The sequence below is a fragment of the Thermobia domestica genome, chromosome 6, assembly GCF_964235325.1.
Source record: "Thermobia domestica chromosome 6, izTheDome1.hap1.1, whole genome shotgun sequence".
Taxonomy (NCBI): Eukaryota; Metazoa; Arthropoda; class Insecta; order Zygentoma; family Lepismatidae; genus Thermobia; species Thermobia domestica.
The window spans coordinates 34,143,964-34,168,097 of NC_137459.1; the positions used below are offsets into that span (position 1 = coordinate 34,143,964).

Here is a 24,134-nt window from a genome sequence, read left to right on the forward strand (position 1 = left end):
AGAACAACACTTCTCAAGACAAAGCACTACAAAAACGAGAATGTAGCAAGTGAACTACAGATCTTACTTGCACAAGTCGTAATCGGGAAGACAAAAGTTCTGAGAGTGGTCACGTTTCGTTCATTTCTAGGAGGACAATGACTTGGATATTCCACAAGCAGGAGTGCCAAACGACAATTATGCTGATTGCTTGTTTTTAGGGGAGAAGTTCTGTATGGATTGTAAGAATGAATTTGGATACAGTGTGCAATGTGTAATATGTGGATACACGATGCGTGCACGGGAAATGACTATGAGATGTACATTTGTGTTTCTGTCTTAAAAGGGACGATTAATGAAGTTTGATTTTTTTTTTATTATTTGACTTAGTGTTACGTGTGTTTTTTTCTATTGTTCAGAGATGTGTATCACATTTGTAAAATAAAGTTTTGTACTATTTTGTTACTTTGTTTGTGACTTTCATGTCAGTTATTAGGGGGGCCGACTTGGAAGACCTTTTTCCTAAACGGTATTTTCGTCACTTTTAATTAAATAATTCCTTAGCAAAATTTTATAAGCTGAATGCTGAATTCACTAACGTGTAATGTTTGACAACATACCGAAGATATTATTCCAATGAAATACAAATAAAAAAAACATCATAATAATTAGAGATACAGTCCAAAAAACAAAAGGAGGTCCCACTTTGTTGACTTTCCTCTACATAAAAATTAAAATTACTATGTTTGTGACTTTATAACTCTCGAACTACCTGATCAATATTGATCAAATTTTCAGACGCGGGCCTGCGATAGTTTTTATCATATGACTTTAATGATGCAACTTCCGGGAGGAGGAGGGGAGATGTATACAATGATCGAAAGTAACCGATATTAGTGTCGAATCCATAGTTTTTGGGGTCGCTGAGATGAACAGTGACACTTCCAATGCCGTTTAAATCCCGATTCATCCCCCATTAGTACCCCTAATAGGGATGGCAACATGTCAAAATAATTAAAAGTGACCGATATTAGTGACGAATTCATATTTTTTTTTTGAGTCCCAAAGTCGATTTGTGACAGTTTTGGTGCTCTTTATGTCTAAAATGAAACACATTCTCCCCGTGCGAAGAACGGGCAATCTGCTAGTTGAACATAAAACGTAAATGGTGTATAAAGGCCTTAAAAATCCTCAAAATCTTGTCTTAACAGTGAACTACACCATTTAGCCTACATATGATCTTGAAATTGAATTATTGTCGAGGTTATTACAGTTTTTTCTACTCAGTTGATGAAGGAGTCAATAAGTAACCTCAGTTTTGTATGTACGAAATATTTCAAAATGATTTGAATAGCAACGACTCGTTTCATGATGAATAGAACATTACCAGGAATCTAATTGCCCACGAAATGGGCAATTCAATATACACTGAAAAAAAATGTAGGTAACCTACTTAAAAAGATAGGTTACATGCGTAATTCTTCTGGTTTTTGGACTTAACGTACAGCAGACGTATAACTGAAAACTCATGTTTTATAATACTTTCTGTATAAGTGTTCCATCTATACGTACTTTCCGTAGGAAACAATGTAGGCGGTCAAGATCTCACATACAAATGGATGTATATAACATATAGCTGACGAAGGTAACATAAGTATATGTACGTGATATACGGAAAACCGTTGGATGTCAGACATCCTGCAATGACATGATGTAACATCTAAGGGCAGTGCCTATGTAGCATGCGGATAACGTATGCTCCGTACTGAATTCTATAGTAAGCAAGAGGATACCGTATATTTGTACAATATACCGCTGTCCGGAGAACGGATTTTTCTCTCTGTATATAAAATTGAAAATCACTATGTTTTTGACTCTAACTCTCCTGAACCGCCCGACCTATCTCGATCAAATTTGTAACATTGATGAGATTTGAGGCTGGGCTGGTTTTAGGCTATTCACTTTGATGTTAGAACTCAGGAAAAATGAATAAAACTTGATAACTCCTGAACCACTTCACCGATCTTAATCAAATTTTCAACAAAAATGAGGTTTCAGGCCTGAGATCGTTTTCATGATTTGAATTTGACGAAGCAACGTAGGGGAGGAGAAAGAGGGGGAGATACATAAAAATCAATTTATATAAGACTGAAAGTGACTAGTTTTGTAAATTAATAACTCTTAAACTATCCGATGGATCCCAATCAAATTTTCAAAATACATGAGGTTCGGATCTAGAAACGTTTTTGTAATTTTACTTTAAGGATAGATCCTAGGGAAGGGGAAGAGGAGGGTGACGTATTAATGAAAAGTAATAAAACCTAAGAACTTTTGAACCACCTAGCCAATCTCGATAAAATTTTCAACATATATGACGGTCGGTCCTCGGGCGTTTTTTATCGTTTCACTTTGACGAGCCAACCTAAGGAAGGGGAGGGGAGATATATGTTAAAAAATAAATTAAAAATGACTGCCCTTGTGACTTCATCACTCTTGAACCACCCGACCGATCTCAGTCAAATTTTCAACACACATAAGCTTAGGGGCAGAAATTACTGTAGGCTATTCACTTTGATGATGCAACTTAGGGGAGAGGAGAGAAATTTCAAAATGATCAAAAATGACCGATATTAGTGTTGAATACATGGTTTTCGGGGTCGATGAGAGAAACAGTGACACTTCTGATGACGTTTCAATCCAAATTCAGCCCTGATAGTTGGGTTAGGGGAGGAGGATAAACATTTAAAAATGGTCGAAAATGAGTAATATTAGTGTCGAATCCATAGTTTTAGGAGTAGTTGAGACTAACAGTGACAATTCTGATACCGTGTGCCGCCGCACGGAGGAGAGGGAGGGGTATATATATATATATATATATATATACAGAGAGAGAGAGAGAGAGAGAGAGAAAGAGAGATGATGATGATGATCGAAAATGACCACTATCAGTGTGCATTTAATTAATTTATTTCAACCCAGCGAAGCGAGTAATATATGCTAGTATATCTCTATATTTTTAAAGAACTAGTCCAATCATTCATAATGGTATAGGAGCAGAAACAGCTGTTCAGTTTCTGTAAAATGCCTGCTACTTTTGAGAAGAAACAATTTTTCGTCTTAGAATTATAGTGTTCCCAACAACCGTGAAACGTTACAAATGAACGTAGATTTATAGGCGCATATAACAGTCAAGGATTGAAGCTGAAAATACGGCATTAGAAGTAATTACCTACGTATATCTAGTACAGAAATATATTTAAGGATGGGAACGTTTAAGAAGAAGTAAATAGAGTAGGCTGGAGTACATTCGGAAGGAACATCATATTGAAAAGTGAAATGCCGACCTAGTTAAAGCGTAAAATTTTCAATGAGCTTCTGCCTTTTTTAACATACGTATCGGGGACGTGAACACTAACCAAATTAAATGTTCATCATTTGCATTCTGCTCGCTACAAAACGGATCACAGAAAGCAGTACGTTAAGAGTAACCCGCAAAGATAGTAAAAGAATCAAATGGATCTGAAACATAACAGGAGTGACGGGCATTATTATGAAAATAAAAGTATTCAAATGACAGTGGGCTAACATGTTTTATTTATTTATTCACTTTCCATTGGCCCAAACATGGTAACGCTCACATTAAGGGGCAGTGCAAAACCATTAGTTACATATTTGAACAATAATAAAATATTGTCAGACACTAAAGAGACCCTGATAATAGAAAACGTAAAGAAACAATAATGGAAATAAAGTACAATTCTATATTTTTGTAGGAAATATACTGTATATATAGGAAAAGGAAATAAATGGTCATCATTAAATATCCATCAATGCACAGTATTTAACACTGTTTGTTCCATAACTAGCTGAACTCATTCTTCTAATATGTAATGCATGTCTACGTCTTGTATTCATTAACATCATTATTGTTTTTAAGCTTCAGATTAATACAGGGTTTTCATAGAGTCTGGACGGATTTAATTTGCTTATAATTTTCATAAAAATGCTCATAAGGAAATCAAATAAAGTGCAAACGGTAGTGGAAGGATTAAATTTTTAGTTGGCAACACTGTTAGATAAGCGGCAACTCTGAACACGTTGAGAGAGGGAGAGGGAGAGCAAGGGTCGGTTTCTTACCAAATTCCATCCATTGTTGTTTTCATTGTTGTTTCAATGTTGACTGTTAAAAGTAAGTTGTAAGCTGTATTGGTGTGTGTGTGTTTTAAAGAAATAAATAAATGAAAAACTCCTCTGAGAAGATATTTTTTTTTTACCGTATCAAAGATGGCGTCGGTGAAAGAGAAAGCGCAATGTGTTCTGTGGTACGCAGAGCTAAAATCACCAATTCTGGTGTGTCGAAAGTTCACCAAAGAGTTCAAAAAGCCGGCACCGACTGAGAGTGCAATCCGAAAGTAGCATGCTAAGTTCTTGGAGACAGGAAGCGTCCTGAACCGTCCTCGAAGTGGGAGGCCGCATTTCGGATCAAACACGGCGGAACGCTGTGAGTGGATTCCAGCGCCGCCTACGCGAATGTGTGGACGTAAATGGCGCCCAGTTGGAGGTGTGGCGGTGAATGAACTGAGCTGGTGCAGATTACAGGTAAAAATTTAATCCTTCCGCTACCGTTTGCACTTTATTTGATTTCATTATGAGCAGTTTTATGAAAATTATAAGCAAATTAAATCCGTCCAGACTTTATGAAAACCCTGTATGTGTCTGGCAATTTATAATTTTGTAGATTAAAATACTAGTGTCAACTTTTGTAATCAAATTTAATGGTAATATTTCTGAAGCCATGTGCAAGTTTTTGCTGGTATATCTAGGAGCTAATTCATACAGGAGGTTGGCTTTATTGCTTTCTTTTTCTAGAATTGCTCATTTCTTTTGCAAGAAGAAATAATGATCGATAAACAAGATCATTTCGTGACTGGATACCAAGAACAATGAAAATATGTATGAAACGTTCCCTTACACGATGTTTTGACGAAATCAAGAAAGAGCAGTGAAGTAACTTGGAAGAAGGTTGCCCAACATAAACAGCTGTAGAGAAGAGTTGGAGATACCTTTATCCAGCAGTGAATGAACAATGATTGGCTATGGTAATTATGTTCGAACGATTATAAAATTTAAAAAATGCTCACATAATTATGTATCTCCATGTTCCATTCTTACCAGTTCTGCCCATATTCAACTTAGCAGATCAAAGGTGACTGTGGCGATAGTGGCTTTGATAGTATCTCTTGGTTACTGTGTGTTCTATGATAAAAGGGGTATGTAACAGTGGCGGTCTTCGTTTGCTACGATTGAAACGGTTAGTCTCAATATTTTTTTTAAATAAAAAAGAATAGGATATACAAACTCTGAAATAAAATATCAATTTTCAAAGATGAAATTCATAACATTATGTAGGATTTGAATTCTAAAGCGTGAAATGAGTTTACAAATGTATTATACCTTTTATAGTGCACTTTAAGCATTTTTAAATGTCATTAACTACTCGTTATATAAAATCAATCCATACAATGTTAAAATCATAACAATTGGCAACCCTGATTACGTATTAACCTACTTCGCTAGCTACCGACTCGCTTGTTCCTTATCCCGCGGCAGCACTCCCTCAACGTAGGGTTTTAGACGTTGTGCAAAGCTGGAGAGTAGAAGACGATAATGACGTTACTATAGAATAAAATACAACAACTAGTAGCTGAAGTTCGCACTTTTTGAAATTCTCCCTTCCAAAGACCACTCCTCTTCTAGCTTACAAAATCACTCTTGCAAACAAAAATAATTTGTCCATTGCTTTCCTGACGGGAACAAACAGTTTACGCAGGTCCCAGTCAAGCTTTAAGTAATCACTTATCCATTATCCGTAAATTTAGCCACTGCAGATATGTTTTGTTTTCTTTCTCTTTATTGATTAGAAGCATGCATTAATACATAAACTTCGGAGTGTCTCGGACTGTAGGAGATGGCTGGGGGAAAAATCATCCCGGAACTGCTACTCCCTCCGGGTCATATACAGTTTATAACATTCTTATTCGTACACCTGAATTTTCGAGAAAAAAATGTAACATATATGTACTTTATGTTTATAATTTTTATATCTACTATATGTATATGAGTAAAGGAGGTTTTGCTCACACATTTCAATTAAAAAAAAAAACAATCCAAAATAGTTTTAAAAACTATCCAATAGTAATAATTAAAGAAAAACACCACATTTTCATGCAACATTTCTATTCGTACATTAATATGACGTGTCTTGTTAATCGTAAATAATATTATCATTTACTAGTATTCTTCGTTTTGTATTGAAGCAGTGTGGGTGGTGTAGGTGACTTGTGTTAGTGGTAGGTGCAGCGCGTGCTTTCCTTCGAACACCACAGATCAAAATGGGTAAGCAGAAGGAGCTGAGTTCCGACCTAAAAGAGGGAATTATAAACGTAGCACTGAGAGGAAATTTTTTACGTCAAATAGCACGTACCGTTAATAGATCGCACTCCACTGTGCAGTACATAGTACAAAAATTCAGAGAGCTCGGTTCAACGAGGAATTTACCGAGGAAACCAAAGGAACGTAAATTAAAAGCACGCGAAGAACGTTTCATTCTTCAAAGTATTCGAGAAAATCCCAAATTAAGTGTCCCCGAACTACGTCCATTAGTGGAAAATGTGTCCGGGAAGCAGATGTGTGACCAAACTGTCCGGCCTGTGTTGTGGAAACATGGGTATCATGGTCGAATAGCACGAAAGAGGCCGTATGTAAGTAAGGAGAATCGCAAGAAGCGCCTTGCATTTGCAGAAGAACATCGTGATAATGATCAAGAACTTTGGGATAGTGTTATATGGTCCAATGATACGAAAATAAACCTTTTTGGGTCAGATGGGGTACGTAGGGTATGGAGAAAACCAAATACAGAAAATAATAATATGAACACACTCCCCACAGTTAAACATGGTGGTGGGTCACTAATGGTTTGGGCCTGTATGTCATCGAAGGGAGTTGGCACCATCCAGTTTATTGATGGCATTATAGATGCTAATGTATATTGTGACATATTAAAGAACAATGCCAAGCAGAGTGCGCAAAGAATGGGTATGCCCCCTGTCTACAGATTTCAACAGGACAATGACAGTAAACATAAGGCTAGACTTACAGCATGTCTTGGTTGATTTGGAACGTACCGAAATTGCTGCAAACTCCGCCTCAAAGCCCCGATTTAAATCCTATTGAACGTTTGTGAGCAAATTTGAAAAGACGGGTTCGTAAAAATAGTGTGAAATCAAAAGAGGAACTTAAACGTGTTGTGGAAGCTGAGTGGAATAAAATAAGCCCCGAAAAGTTCAAAAATCTTGTAAACTCCATGAAGAGACGGTGTCTAGCAGTAACTGAGACAAAGGATATGCCACAAAATATTAGACTTACCAAGTTTTTTTTTATTTCTTTATGGTATAATAGCCCGTGTACGAATAGAAAAGTTGTACGAAAACAGGGCTTCTCTCATTGTTTGTTTTTATTAATTAATATTTAATTTGTAACGAATTATTTTTTCTATGTTTTTCAGTTTGTGAAGCCCTAATGTATCCAAATGTGACAATTAGCTAGCAGTATATTGTAGTTTAATGGAGAAATTAAATATTTTGTTTGAAAAAACAATGTGTACGAATAAGAATGTTATATACTGTATATTCAAACGTAGTCAATGTAAATTACTCACAGTATTATATTTACACCCGTCTACTGAAATTCCCTCCCAGGAGAAATCTTGTGAAATCACCACTAAACAATGTACGAGGGCTATCCAGAAAGTAGATTACGTTTTGGAATAAAAAATCAACAAAGTATAGGAAACAAATTTTATTATATACAGATGAAAGCCACACACAAATACTACTTTTCGACATAGTCACCATTCAAATTAAGGCATTTATCGTAGCGATGTACGAGCTTGGAAATTCCTTCGTCGAAAAATTCGGCCGCCTGCGACTTCAACCACTTCGTTACCTCTTCTTGCAGCTGTTCGTCGTCATCAAAACGCTGCATAGCCAGCCACTTCTTCATTGCTGGGAATAGGTGGAAGTCGCTCGGTGCCAGGTCGGGACTGTACGGCGGATGAGGAAACAACTCCCACTGAAAAGATTCAAGAACTTCACGCGTGACATTTGCCGTTTGGGGCCGGGCGTTGTCGTGAATCAACAAGATCTTAGAGCTCAACATTCCTCTGCGCTTGTTTTGAATTGCTCTTCTGAGGTTTTGCAGAGTTTGGCAATACCTTTGAGCGTTTATTGTAGTGCCTCTTTCCAGGAAGTCCACCAAAATCACACCTTTTCTGTCCCAAAAAACAGTCGCCATCATGTTCCTTGCCGACATTGTTTGCATGCATTTCTTGGGTTTTTGGGGAGAACCTGTGTGCCCCCACTGCATTGATTGCAATTTCGTTTCACAGTTCACGTGTTTCACCCATGTTTCGTCACCAGTACCGATGCGATCGAGTAAAGAGTCACCATCCTTATTGTAGGCGTCCAAAAAGTGCAACGCTGCAGCCATTCGCTGATTTTTGTGGTCCTCTGTCAAGATTTTTGGAATCCATCTTGCACAAAACTTGTGGTAACCAAGCTTTTCGCTGATGATTTCGTGCAACAAACTTCGCGAAATTTGTGGAAAACTCAAAGAAAGTTCCGTTATTGTGAACTTTCGATTTTCACGGACTTTAACATCGACTTTTTCGACAAGTTCGGCAGTCACTTTGCTGGGTCTCCCACTTCGATCTTCGTCGTGAACATTGGTTCGGCCATTTTTAAATCTTATGACCCACTGTCGCACTCCACCTTCAGTGATAATGTTGTCCCCATACACTTCACACAGCTGCCGATAGATTTCTATCGGTTTACAGTTTTTTGCTGTCAGAAACCTTATTACTGCACGCACCTCGCAGCTCGCGGGATTTTCAATTAACGCAGACATTTCAAACCGTCACAGTATCTTAACGGAGCATAGCACGAACCTCTCACTAGCACGGCTAGATGCCGACTGAGCTGCGCAACGCTCTGACACCAAGATGGCCGCGCTAGCCCCGCCCCTAGCGGACACAGACGAAAACGTAATCTACTTTCTGGATAGCCCTCGTATTACCGCGGAGCAACGGACGTGAAGAAGGCGCGCAAGGGTGGTTACATGGCGGAAAAGATGTGACACCACAATGCCAATATATTAGATACTTTGTACCAAATCCATTTTTCCTTTAATAAATAAATATCCTCTTCAATTTCTAAAGATTATGGTGTATACATATATGGTGTATACGGTGTATGATGTATATACAGAGTGGACAATTTATCTGGAACATCCGTGATAACGGAGAAACCGGAAGAGCAAGAAAAGTGAAACTTTGCATGAAGTAACTATAAGGAGGGGTACATAGTTTTTTGTATTAAACACCACCACCCAGTGAACAGCGTTGCCATCCCAGTATAAAGATATATTTTTTTCAAATAGCACTACGTTAGACTATTACATATTTCAAATTAACATATTAAACGAAAACTCAAAATACCACATTTATTATAGAGTGTTGCAAACTAAGGATGTTATAATATCACAAACATCCAAAATTTGGAAGCCTCTATCACACATACGGCACAACGGAGATGGACAAGACGATGCACATCGGAAGTACCTTAACGTTGGATATTTATGTCATGGTATGACTTGTTTCGAATGAATAGCAACGAAGTTACAAGGTTTTCAATATTTGAAATTTTTTTCGAAAGGCTTTATTTCGAAAACATGCTTAGGTAAGTATCATATCTAATTACTTGTGTGGTTTGCAATTGGCAAACAAATCATTTTGCCGTTTACAGCACTTCAATATCTTAAACCGTTCCGGAGATATGATAAAGATTGTTAAAGTTCGCAACACTGCTGAAAATGGTGTATTTCTGGGCAATATTTAAACTGATTGTTGTTTTCTTTCTCATTTGTAGCATTCCACGAATAATTTTTAGTAGGTGTAATTACAACAAGTCCCTGGAATTTATATGATTTAAGCAGCGTTGCAAAGTTAAGCAATATTTGTCATATCTTCGGAAATGTTTGAGATATCGGAGTGCTGTAAACGGCAAAATAATTTTCACATTCATTACAAAACACAGAAGTAACTAGATATGATACTTATCTGAGCAGTTTTTCGAAATAAAGCTTTTGAAAAGAAATCAAACTTTCAAGCCCTTGTAACTTCGTTGTTATTCTTTCAAAACAAATCATACCATGGCCTTAGTATTCAACACTAACGTACTTCCGATATGCATTGTCTTGTTCATCTCCCTTGTGCTGTATGTGTGAGAGGGGCTTCCAAACTTTGTATTTTTGTGATATTATAACATCCTTACTTTGCAACACTGAATAATAAATGTAGTATTTTAAGTTTTCGTTTAATACGTTGACTTGAAATTAATAATAATGTGACGTAGTGCCGTTTGAAAAAAATATAACTTTATACTGGGATGGCAACACTGGGACTGGGTGGTGGTGTTTAATACGTAAAACGATGTACCCCTCCTTATAGTTGCTTAATGCAAAGTTTCACTTTTCTTACTCTTCTGGTTTCTCCGTTATCACGGATGTTCCAGATAAATTGTCCATCCTATATATATATGTTGATATTTAAACTGTTCAGTATCTGTTTCATACGCAATTATTTTATTCTAATTTGTTCCCTTTGTATGTCTAGAAGGAGAGAAAATCGAAGACGTTAAGACGTTCCTTCATTTATGAAGTCTAATATCCTCGGACGGAAGAAGTGAAAAAGGCGTAAGTTCAAGAAGTAAGTAGCCCAGGTTAAACAAGCATTCAATAGGAAAAGAGAACTGCTAACATCAAGAAATGTGTCGTTGGAGTTCGGAAACGATTTATTAATACTCCGATATGGAGCGGGACCGCGGTTGGTCAGTGGTAGAGCGGGGATCCTGGGTTTGATCCCAGCCCGAGTCAAGTGAACTTTGTGGTAGACAAACACCGTGTGCCTGGGTTTTCTCGGGGTTCTTCAGTTTCCTTCCACTTTCTTTATTCCACCATTTCATTCATTTCTCATCATCACCGTCCCCTTTAGCCTAGCCGGCACATTCGTGGAACGTAAAACTTGAAGATTTTTTTTTTTTTTTTTTTTGTCTGATATGGAGCGTGCCGCTTTATGAATCAGAGAGTGGACACTGAGAAAAGCTGAAATATCCAAGCTGGAAGCATTTGAAATGTGGTGTTGGCGCAGAATGCTGAGCATATCATGGACGGAAAGGAAAAAAAATGAAGACGTACTAAAGGCAGCTAATGAAAAATGAAATGAATTTTTTAACTTTAACGTCCCACGGTTATGCCGGTTAGGCTAAAGGAGACGTTGATAATAAGAAATGAATGAAATGTTGGAATGAAGAAAGTGGGAGGAAACTGGAGAACCCCGAGAAAACCCACGAGCACGGTGTTTGTCCACCACAAAGTCCACATGGCGCGAGCTGGGATCGAACCAGGGACCCCACGCACCAGAGGTGAACGCTCTACCACTGAGCCACCGCGCCCCCAGAAGCTAATGAAGGACGACCAGATCATGAAGATGATAGAAAAAAAAAAGCATGCTTGGCCATCATATTCGGCACCCCAATTGAATCACAGTGTTGATAGAGGGAAAGGCAGAAGGAAAACCAGGAAGAGAAAGACCAAAGATAGAATATCTAGAAGCAGTTACGAAGAAGAGATTTTATCAAAGTATAAAACAGCTCTTCCAAAGAAAAAAAAAAAGTTTTAAAATTTCCATATTGCCTAGCAACATATGGTTGAGGAAAGAACGAAGAAGAATCCTTTTGTAATGTTGTGAGTTTAAGAAAATGGTTTAGTAGATAACATATTGAAGTAGAAGTAGTTTCTCAAGAGTCAAACCCACGAACTCTCGAGTACGAAGCAGCTTGTTAACTGCCCTCGTGACGATGTTACCTCTTCTGTAGCAAATAGCCAAAATATTGAGCTAAATTTGAGCAAGGATGCGAGGCGAAATGAAAATCAATTTGAATACTGTTGAGAAAGACTGCTGACAATTTTTCCAAACTTGTTCCTGAGATGAATTCAATCGCAACCCAATTTCCGCTTCCTTTCAACCGAAAGCAGCAACCTGTAAATCTGTTTGGAGCAGTTATCTCGTAATTGCTGCATCCGACGTATGAAGAACGAAAATCTGTTTCCAACAGCAAACTCACAGAAACCCTGGCAAGAAACAAGTCGAGAATTCAATTATTCAGCTTCGTGATGCGCGCCACCATGCGTGTTGTTGCAAAAAGAATATGGAAACTAAATCTAAGCTTGTTTACTCTCTAAAGCACCGTGACAATCTGTTTTTTCTTATGAAAGTTTTAATAATTTTACGCGCTCTACACAGTTTTCACACATTTTGCCAGAATTATAAATTTGATATCCACAGAGAATCTTAAAATACCTGATTTCGCTTTTAAATTAATATTTTGTCTAATTATAGTAAAACATTAAACTTAAATTCTGTAGCAAAAACCAGATGGTTTATGTTGAAGAGTGGTGTTTCTTGAGGGAAGTCGCATTGTTAAAAATGGACTAATTGTTGTGAAACTTTTTGAAACTTTCTTTTCTTAGTTTGAAGCCATAAAACACCTCTCGACGGTCTACTGGCAACCTCGTATACCTTTGGTGCATGTGATCTCGGGTTCGATTCCCGGTGGAAGATCATATATGGAATTTAACAGTTCTCGATATTTATGCGCTCGTTTCCTTGTCGTATTTAGTAAAAAAAATGTAAAAACAGGTGAAAGGGCCTATACGGTTTGCCATAAAGACCAGACTGTGCCAGGTGATCAGGTCAAAAGTCACGTTGTGTGCTAAATCGAGTCTGAAGATTCCAAATCCAGATGTGATTTTCAAACACGGAACCTCCGAGCGGGGTGCCATGGGTAATTCGCAGAAGATGCATATACTTTATTATTGATTTTACTCAAAAACCTTGACTTTTGACAATGTTCTATCCATATTTACCTTACGTGCTATACATTGTTTTTAAGCTCTTCGCTATATCTTTGCAATAGGCTTTCAATTAACCATCTCCTTATTATACAGGGTGTACCAAAAGTAGATATACATCCTTGCATTGATCAAGTATAATATTCTAGCTTATAGGTTTATTTGCTTCGGCTGTTTCGGCATCCATTTTAGGACAATTTGCTTTTGAAATATAGAATATACATAGTCTCTGCTACGTTTGAGCTGAATTTCAGTCATCTTCCCGATAATATGTTCACATCATTGCAACCGGATAGGCCTTTACGGACAAATATTGGTAATTAGAGGAATAAAGTTAAATAATAATAAAAAAGTGGCTAGCGCATGTGAATTTGATGTATGTAGTCCCGGGTTCGATTCCTGGAGGGGAAAGCACATAAATTTAACTTTACAATCATTCATTGTCAATAACATTCTGTCTTCTTTAGCCTAAAGACCATAATCGTTGGACATTAAACTAAACAGACTTGAAACCATAAAATTTAATTTTTACCGATGTGATTTCTGTCAAGAGCCGTCACTGACGTTAAACTGTGTGATACGTGATCGTACAATCAAGTCCAGGTGTGGTTATTTCTGGTTTCTGAACCGGTCATCTATCTCGTTTTCATGATATTAGAAGAAATATAAAAATTCTAACCCGCCATCTGCAGTTGAGCCCTAGAACTTCCCCGTTCCTAAATTGTTATCTTGTGTTCCTTCGGACCAAGAGACCTAAATTCAAATCTCAATGGGATATCACGTCGTTTGGATCCCATGTTAAGCTGTAGATCTACGTAGTATCTTTCAGAATAAGAAATGTGTGTTTTTCGCGGGATGGCATTTATTGCCTCTTATTATGAGAATGAAATCGATACGCAAGTCTTTGTACCACCTCGTGATTTAATTAAATGATTTAAAAGTTTCAAAGGTCCAATTCTTAAAAAAAAAAGACAAACCAAACACAACAACACACTGAGCAAAGGTTGTGCGATAAAAATACATAAAAAACACAAACACGTAACAGATTCAACACACTAACTATGTCTTCATCAGACTTTCACTCCTGGCTTCTTGGGAGTTGATTACCTCTTATTTACTTTCCGGAGATAAACTTTTTACTAGGCTCCACCCTTTCAGTAAAAAGTAGCATTTGTGTTTTCCCATTTTCACTAATTCAGCTGCACACATGTCCAATTAAAAACATACATTTTGGCTGATCCCATATTCATTCGTTCTCTTTATTTTTACTTCCTTTTTCTTTCTTATTCTTTAAATGAAATCCTCTTCCATTCTTTATTTATAGCGAATACTCCATTAAAATTCAGCACCTCGTCTTCTACCTTCATGATTTTCCAGGATTCTTTCCATTTTCTCACCAAAGTTCTGTTTTCTGCTTCTATGACGTCTGCTCCTTCCCGCCCTGTTCTGTGGTTTGTCTCTTTCTGATGCTTATATATTGCGTGTTTGTCCCTTTTCAATCTTAAGTCATCCTTGTGTTGCCTTCTTGTTTCTTCAATCTTCTTTCTTGTTTCTCCTATGTAAATTATGTTACACTCCGCGCATCACATTATATACAGGGTGTCTCAAAAGTCCCCTGACTTAGAGTAACTCTGTTATTATCAGAGTTACAACAAAATGTAAGAGAGGAAACCGTCTCCAAATATGACGTTCTCAATCTAAAGTGAAAGATTTTTCTTTTCTAATCGGACGAGCAGTTTGTGTTGTACACTCTTTATGTGCCCAATGTTAAATGAAAATGAAACGTTGCCGTTTACATGAATCCACAACATAATGAATGAAGTTACTTGTCTGTTATGCTAGTGTGTCGATGACCAGCCCCCCACTTCAAACACGCCCCCATTCACCATGCTCTTACAAAGTTTGTACACCTCCTGTCCTGTCCTTCTTTCCCGCAACCCCAGGTAAATGGCAACGTTGCATTTTCATTTAACATTGAGCGCATAAAGACTGTAGAGCCCAAACGGCTCGTCCGGTTAAAAAAAAAGTCATTCACTTTAGATTGAAAACGTTATAATTAGAGACAATTTCCCCCTTACATTTTATTGTAACTCTGGTCACCCTATGTCAGAGGACTTTTGAGACACTCTGTACATCTTCGGTAAAGGCGTATCTGAATGCTTTTAATTTTAAAGGAAAGCAATTTGAAATTATTCGTATAACGTTATACTTTACTACTCATTTCTTTTTCAACACAGTTTTGCGAAAGTTTGTTCCAAGAAAGCTTTGACTTTAGTGCTTCTGAAGATAGTATTAAAAGTTGACCACTTTGTACTTTTGGCGGGAAAAATTTGTCTCAATCAGTTACGCCCTTCCGCCGCATTTTTCTAAAGAAGAAGTTTAAGTTTTTCGCGGCTCCTGAAAAATTAAAAATAATATACAGCAATAATGTTAAGTGTTCAACAATACACTGCTGACCAGGAATGAAGTCGAGCCGGGGCGCGCATAGACAATGCCCTCGTAATTTTTTTACTGCCAGGGCAGAGCCCCGGTACGTTTTCAGATACTGGTGTATCGTTCTTAACATTCTTTGCGAGAAAATTTGTGTTTTGATGTTCCGCGGTTTGAACTCAGCAAGTATGAAAATGCTACAGTGTGTGTGGCTTGGAAGTAGTAATGTCCCTGATATACGTAAATATTAGGGATGGGCAAAACCGGTTTTTTAAAAAAACGGTTTCTAGAAAACCGACTTTTTGGATTTCCCCAAACAGTTCTGTTTTTCTCTGAAACAGGTTTCGGTTTTCTTCAAAAACTGGTTCGTTTTTTTTACCGAAACTGGTTTCGTTTTTTTTTTCAAAACCGGTTCATTTTTCACCGAAACCGGTTTCGGTTTTCTCCAAAAACCAGTTCGGTTTTCCGCAAAGCCTGTTTCGGTTTTCTTCAAAATCGGTTCGGTTTTCACCGAAACTGGTTTCGGTGAAAACTTGGGAAACATATAACTATTTCTGTGGAAACGGGATCGGTTTCCGGAGAAGAATGAAACACTATTCTTGTCTGAAATAGAACTAATTATGGAAAAAAAAGGAAGTGGTTTTGAAGAAAACCGAAACCGGATCCGGTGAAAAACCGAACCGGTTTTGGAGAAATCCGATATCCGGTTTCGGCGAAAACCGAACCGGGTTTTGAAAAAAACAAACCGGTTTCGGAGAAAAACCGAAATTGTTTTTTTAAAAGAAAACCGAAACCGGTTTCGGTGAAAAACCAGTTGTTTGAGAATTTTCAAAAAACAGTTTCGTTTTTCCGAAAAACCAAAACTGAAAAACCGGTTTTTGTGCTGGTAAACACTTGTAAATATGCTGTTTATTTATTTATTTTTTTAAAAGAAATCATTTAAATGATCAGTTGGAATGTTTGCTTCTTGCACGTTATGTTTTAAATAAAGAATTTTGTAGTATTATACTCATATCTTGAATTCAGTGAGAATAAATCTATTAGTTAGGAATTGGCGTTACAAAATAAGAACATTGTATAACATAATAAGAATCCCACAGAAAAAAATATTGTTTTTAATGCAATCTAATCATGCAGATTAGAATTGCTAACAGTACCAAGTATAATACGGTATACATTATTTTTTTGGAACATTTAAATCATTTTTATTATATACCTAGCAAAACAAGGATCTGTTTTATATTCAGCATACTAAATGTTATTAAAAAATAATGATCATAGCATGAACTAACTTCACGTCATAGCATGTCACAGATTCTTAGAAATAGAAAAGTAGAATCCCTAGTACTCTCATATCCCACCTTTAAAATTCACACGTTGTGCAAATGAGCATATGAATGTAAGAGATAATGCCATCTTCTTCTCAAATTGAACTTTGGTTATGATCTACCGTTATTATTCTCAGAGCCTCGTTTATTTATTGGACTTGAGCAACACATTGCAAAGCATGACTGAAGAAAGACCACGGGCAAATTCTCCCATCGTTTTAATAATATAATACGTAAAGTGTTCGGCATTCTTTTTCTTTTATTTTCATTTTTCTTTGCTTTGCTTTTCTTTTCTTTTCTAGAAAGAAGTCGATATTATGACAGATTGAATTCGATATTTGTAATTTGAATGGCCTGACAAAATTTTGTTTTAATCCATTCGCTTTTAGGGAAGTTACTGTATTCACTATATACAAGAAATTTGATTATGCTATTACAGAAATGGATACAGCGAGATGTCCGCAATAAGTATATTAAAAATCCCACACAAGCTTATTACAAACTGAAATTATAAGGAGGTCACTGGCAAGAGGATGTGATAAAATGAGGGTCGTGATACCAATTAGATTGAGAATCACTGCTCTAGATAATCGATCAGAAATAATTGAAAAAAAGACGCGCTGACCATACACCAACCTGTCGCATGAACAAAGCCTATCATCGGCTACAAATACTTCATGTATTATATACTAGCTAAAATACCCATTCTTCGCATGGGTCTGATAAAATATCTATGTAAACAAACTGAACAACGAAAGGAAAAAAATATATACCGTTCATTTTCTACTAATTTTACATATTGCGGTAAAATTCCCCCGAGACAAAATGTTTCGATTTTAAAAAAAAAACGTCTCTGGCTCCTAGCCAATGGGGGCTGTGTTTGGAAGCCAATGTCTGTGGGAGTATAAGCATTCATCTCAGCGACAGTGAAAACTATAAGTTTGACACTAATATCGATCATTTTGGATTATTTTTACATGTCTCTGTAACCCTCCCCATAGGTAACCCCCCGGTCCGCATACAATGGTAGCTGAATTTGAAAGCCTTCGCGAACGGAAGTGTCACCATTTGATGTCAGCAACCGCGAAATCTATGAATTCGACACTAATATCGGTCATTTTCTACTACTTTTACATGTCACGGTAAACGCCCCCCTGAGACCTCCATGGTTCGAATTTAAAAAAGAAAGAACTTCGTCTTAGTCTGGAGCCTGGACCAAGGTACCCCTGACCAAATTTTGGTATCTCTCGATCCACTCCTCTGGTCCGCAGGCCGCACACAGACACACACACAAATTCTTTATCTTATTTATATTAGATTTATTTACTTATGTCTTTTTAAGAAATCAAGGAAATTGGTTATTTTCCAAATAATAGGACGAAATTCTATATGCAAGAAATCAAACTGTTTTTTTCTTATTTTATCTTTCTAGTCTAGTGCGCATTATGATGTATATCTTTGACTTTTTTTAACTTTAAACCGGGATTGCTTTCTGGATAAGAAAGATTTACTGGTCATCATTCCGTTTTTCCTGCTTGTAATATAATCTCGATACGACTTCAGCGCTGGGATACGAAGAAAGGAATCCTATTACATCTGCAACACTTGTTTCGCTCAGCAATCGGTGATTTATGTGAAACATTTATTGTGAGAGACAGATTTGCAGCTGAATGTACGTAAGATACACACTTGATTGGCTTTAAAAAAATCGAATTCAGGGGGGTTTCAAACAATATAACAAGCAATAGAACATAACTAGCTTTTAAAATTTGTATCACTAAAATAGCTTTATTATTATTATTATTATTATTATTATTATTATTATTATTATTATTATTATTATTATTATTATTATTATTATTATTATTATGAAAAGCTAGATGAGAGTGCTAATTTAATAAAACAACAATCTGAAACAATTCAAAAATGCATGGAGAAAATAGATACATTAAAGGAAGAAAATTTACAATTAAAAAAACAGTTGAAAGACACACAGGTGAAACTTGAAGAATTAGATCAATACGGAAGAAGAAATACAGTGGAAATATACGGGGTACCTGAAAAGACTAATGAAGATATGTGTGAAACAGTAAAAAACATTGGTAGGGCCTTAGACATGGAAATAACGAACGAAATGATCGACGTGTGTCATAGGTTAAAAAAACTTCCAAACCAGAGCACAGGGGGAATTATTGTAAGGTTTTTGAGGCGAACGGATAAAGATAGGCTCATACAAAGGAGAAAGGTAAAAAGAAATCTAAACGCAAGACATTTGGGTTTTTCATCTAGTGAAGTTGTGTATATAAATCATAGCCTTACTCCTTACCGCAAGAGTTTGTTTGGTCAAGCTAGGAAATTAAAATGTGATAGGAATTTTGCATATTTGTGGGTGGATCATGCTGGATCAATTAAATTAAAGAAAAATCAAAACGATAATAATGTAATTGTAATAAAAGCGATTAAAGATATTGAGAAGTTGTACTAAATGTATGAGACAAATGAAGTCAGAATTTATTATCAGAATGTAAGGGGATTAAGGACGAAAACAAATTATTTTTTAGCTAATACGTCCTTGAATGAGTATGATATTATATTGGTAACAGAAACATGGTTAAATGATAGTATTTATGATGGCGAGCTATTTAGTAATAACTATACAGTATATAGACGGGATAGAGGTGTTAAAGATAGAGGAGGAGGTGTTGTAATTGCAATAAAAAAAACAAATATAATACCTGTAGATATACGCTAAATGACAAATTAGAAAATCTTTGTGTACGGGTGAATTTTCAACGAATATACTATTATATTGTCAATGTGTATTTTACTCCAGGCTCTAAGGTAGAGGAATATATTAGTTTTTCAATTCATTCGAAAATAGTGTAGCATTTCATAATAGTAGTTTTATTATAACAGGTGATTTTAATCTTCCTTTAATTACGGGTGTCGAATGCGATCTACATCTTCAAGGACCAAGTTATAGAGCACTTGATAATTTTATGAATTTTTATAATTTAAGATCGATTAATAATGTTAGGAACAAAAATGGAAGAACTTTGGATTTAGTTTTAGCAAATTTAAGACAAAATATTTTAGTAACTACCCAGACAACACGTACGTGTACGACACATGTGCACTATCCATGCGTAAGCCGTACATTTGCACATGTGCATTTATGTGGATGATGAACACATACATAACCCGTGCATAAGCCGTACACGTGAATTTGCGTGGATGAAGCACACATACATAACCCGTGTATGTGCACATGTGCATTTACGTGGGTTATGCACACGTACATAACCAGTGACTAAGTCGTGCATGTGAACATGTGCATTTGCATGGATAAAGTACACATTTACAAAACCCGTGCCTAAGCCGTTACATACACATGTGCATTTGCGTGGATAAAGCACAAGTACCGAACCCGTGCTTAAAGCCGCTATGTGCACATGTGCATTTGCATGGATGAAGTACACATTTATATAACCCGTGCTGTAGCCGTTATATACACATGTGTATTTGTGTGGATGCAGCGCACGTACGTAACCCGTGCTTAAGTCGTTATGTACACATATGCATTTGCGTGGATGCAGCGCACGTACAGAACCCGTACTTAAGCCGTTATGTTCACATGTGCATTTGCATGGATGAAGCACACATTTATATAACCCGTGCTTAAGCCGTTATGTACACATGTGCATTTGCATGGATGCAGCGTACGTATGTAATCCGTGCTTAAACCGTTATGTGCACATATGCATTTGCATGGATGAAGCACATATTTATATAACCCGTGCTTAAGCCGTTATATACGCCTGTGCAATTGCATGGATGCAGCGCACGTACGTAACCCGTGTTTAAGCCGTTATGTGCACATGTGCATTTGCATGGATGAAGCACACATTTATATAACCCGTGCTGTAGCCGTTATATACACATGTGCTTTTGCGTGGATGCAGCGCATGTGCATAACCCATGCTTGAGCCGTGCATGTGCACATGTGCATTTGCGTAGATGAAGCACATTTAAATTACCGGTGCTTAAGCCGTTGTGTGCACATGGGTATTTGCACGGCTACTGCACGTGTGTATGAGACGTCCATAATACCGTGCAAGTGTATACTTTTACTTTCATTCTTTTACTCTCATTCTCATCAACAGAAAGTAACCTCCATTTTTAGTAGGTGTCGGTTTTCCTCCAGGCGGTGTGGTAGAGTCTTTTCGACGAATAACAGCTGAATGATTGTAAAAACTCCATAACACCCACTGAGCTAGGATACAAGATAAACAGGTGGCAGCATTGTACTGATGTAACTACAGTCAGGCAGTTCATAGGTTTACAAAATTATTTTCGTGACCTATTACAGCATAATATGTTGCGTTATTTGTTACTTGGCAAACATGTCAAAGATACTACCTAAAGCTTTGCTCGTTGCAAATAATAAACTCCAAAACTAAAATTCTCGTTGACAATTATTAGCTACTTGTTATATACTTTGAAGGTGATGTTCTTGCAGTTATAGATGGTGTTACTGCGTAAGACACCAAATATATAAACTCGAATTTGCTTTTACATCACCTCTGTACTACGAGGAAATCACCTGTGCACTACATGTAGGTCATCTCGGTACTGCTTCAGATCACCTCTATCGTACATGTAAATCATCTGGGTACTGCGTGTAAATCACCTATGTGCTATGTGTAAATCACCTCTGTCCTACATGTAAATCACCTGGGTACTGCGTGTAAATCACCTGTATGTTACGTGTAAATCATATCTGTCCTTCATGTAAATCACCTGGGTACTGCGTGTAAATCACCTGTGTGATAACGTGTAAATCATCTCTGTCCTACATGTAAATCACCTGGTTACTGTGTGTAAATCACCTGTGTGCTACATGTAAATCACCTGTGTCTACGTGTAAATCACCGCTGTCCTACATGTAAAACACCTGTGAACTACATGTAAATCGAATACGTGCTACTTGTAAATCACCTGCGCGGTAGGGGTAAATCACTTGTGCAGAACGTGTACGTGTGCATTGCACATGTTCTGTGCACGTGAAGATGTTGAATAGAACCTGGCATGTATATGTGCATCACATGTACAGGCGTGCATTTATACAGATGATGCACATGTTGTATCCGTGCAATTGTACATGTACTATACGGATACTGTACGTGCATTGTGCTGTCTGGGTAAAGACAACTCACCAATAGTTCGACCAGATGAACATGATACTCCATTAATAATCGAAGTAAACTTTCATAAAAGTAACGATTACCGGTACACGAAAAATAGTTCAGCGTACAGGTATAACTTTCAAAAAGCGGATTTTTTAAAAATGTATGAAATATTTCGGGAAACTGATTGGTCATTTCTGGAGAGAATTGATAATGTAGATATATCTGTAGAGCAGTTTAATGAAGCAATAAAAGAAAATTTTAGCATAACCCAAAAGGAAAACGAACTCAAGTAAAACATTTCCCTGTTGGTTCAATAAGGATATACTTCATACTATTAGGCTGAAGGAATATTATAGAAAACAAAAAAAAAAAAAACAATCTGAATATAACACAATGTTGTATAAAGAATACCGGAAACGATTAAAAATAATGCTGAATCAAGCATATAAAGAGTACGTAAGGGAATTGGAAGATAATATTATAGGGGATACAATGGCATTCTGGAAGTTTATTAAAAATAAAAAAAAGGTCATCTTCTATAAATCAACCAATGACATTAAATAATAAGAATTTATGTGATGATAAAAATACAGCTAATGGTTTGCAACATATTTCTAGGTCAATGTATTCTGAGAACAAAGCATATTACAGCATATGTGAATCTAGCAAAATGAACGTAAATAATTCGTTAGTGTTACACGCCATAAAGATAGACGAATATAAAGCAGCAATAAAAAAATTAAAACCCAAAAGGGCAAGTGGACCTGACAATATACCACCATATGTACTTAAGGCTTGCTCTGAAATATTGATGTATCCTTTATGTACAATCTACAATCTAATCCTGAAGACACAATCATTTCCCAGTCCCTGGAAAATTACGAGAGTCTGTCCAATTTATAAGTCGGGAGAAGAAAATAAGGTAGAAAATTATAGGCCTGTAAGCATAATATGTGCACATGCAAAAATATTAGAGCAAATAATATATATGCGTATTTTTAACCATATCAAATGTTTTGTTTCTGAAAACCAACATGGTTTCTGCCCGGGTAGATCAACATTAACTAACTTAGTAAATTTTACCCAGGATGTTTATGATGCATTTCATAGAAAAAACAGGTGGATACTATATATATAGATTTTGCTAAAGCTTTTGATAAAATCAACCATGATATGTTATTACGAAAACTTTCTAACTTTGGTATGTCTAGTGAAATGTTAAATATTGTGGCTTCGTATCTTAGTAATAGGAAACAGTATGTAATATATAAGTATGTAGAATCTTTTAAATATGATGTGAACTCAGGAGTTCCACAAGGATCCAATTTGGGACCATTATTTTTCTTGTTGTTTATAGACGACCTTCCGACCAAAATTAAAAGTTCAAAATGTCTCCTATATGCTGATGATATCAAAGTATATAAAGAAATTAATAGTTACGAAGATACGTTGCTACTACAAGATGATGTAACTACTATATACAATTGGAGTGTAGATAATGACCTCCCATTGAATTTCAGAAAGTGTTACTACTTAAGGTATGTAAGTAAAACAGACAATGAAAGACGTACATATACAATTAATGGTAATGCTATATCAAGAGTATATTCAATAAAAGACCTGGAAGTTACAATGAATTTTAATTTGTCATTTCATGACCATATACGAAACATTATAAAAGATGCGTATAAACCATTAGGGTTTGTAATTAGAAATTCAAAATATTTTCATAACTTGTATACCATTATTGTAATTTACAATGCTATGGTTAGATCAAAGTTAGAATATTGCTCTCTTATATGGAATCCATATCAGAAATTTCTCCAGGGACAGCTCGAACAAAATCAAAAGAAATTTTTAAGATGGTTATATTTTAAAAAAATACAATATGTCTGCCTATGAAAATAAAATACCGTGTGTTGCACTATTGAAAGAGTTTGAATTTATATCGTTAACTAACAGGAGAGAACATTTTGAACAACTATTTCTTTATAAAATCATAAATGGAGTAATACAAAACAGTTCCTTTTTACATAAAATTAGTTTTAATGTAAAACAAAATCATTTAAGAAGTAGAGATCTATTTTGTTGTGAGGTAGCCAGAACAGAAATGTATAGAAATTCACCACTTATAAGAATATGTTCGAAGTATAATTTAATAATTTCGACAAAGAAAGAGATA

The 24,134-nt window shown here is 36.3% G+C and overlaps 1 protein-coding gene and 1 non-coding gene across 2 annotated transcripts; one reads left to right on the plus strand and one right to left on the minus strand.

The window, feature by feature from the left end:
• Positions 1-11,474: 11,474 nt before the first annotated feature.
• On the minus strand, positions 11,475-11,546 carry TRNAQ-CUG (transfer RNA glutamine (anticodon CUG)). Its single transcript has one exon. It is a non-coding gene; the product is annotated as a tRNA-Gln (tRNA).
• A 7,147-nt stretch (positions 11,547-18,693) lies between these two features.
• LOC145687153 (uncharacterized) lies at positions 18,694-19,248 on the plus strand. The gene has a single exon (XM_081760613.1). The coding sequence runs from the start codon at positions 18,694-18,696 to the stop codon at positions 19,246-19,248; it is 555 nt and encodes a 184-aa protein (XP_081616739.1).
• Positions 19,249-24,134: the final 4,886 nt, after the last annotated feature.

Bases quoted from the DNA above. Each gene is read 5' to 3' on its own strand.
- LOC145687153 (XM_081760613.1), top strand. From the start codon at position 18,694: ATGGAGAAAATAGATACATTAAAGGAAGAAAATTTACAATTAAAAAAA.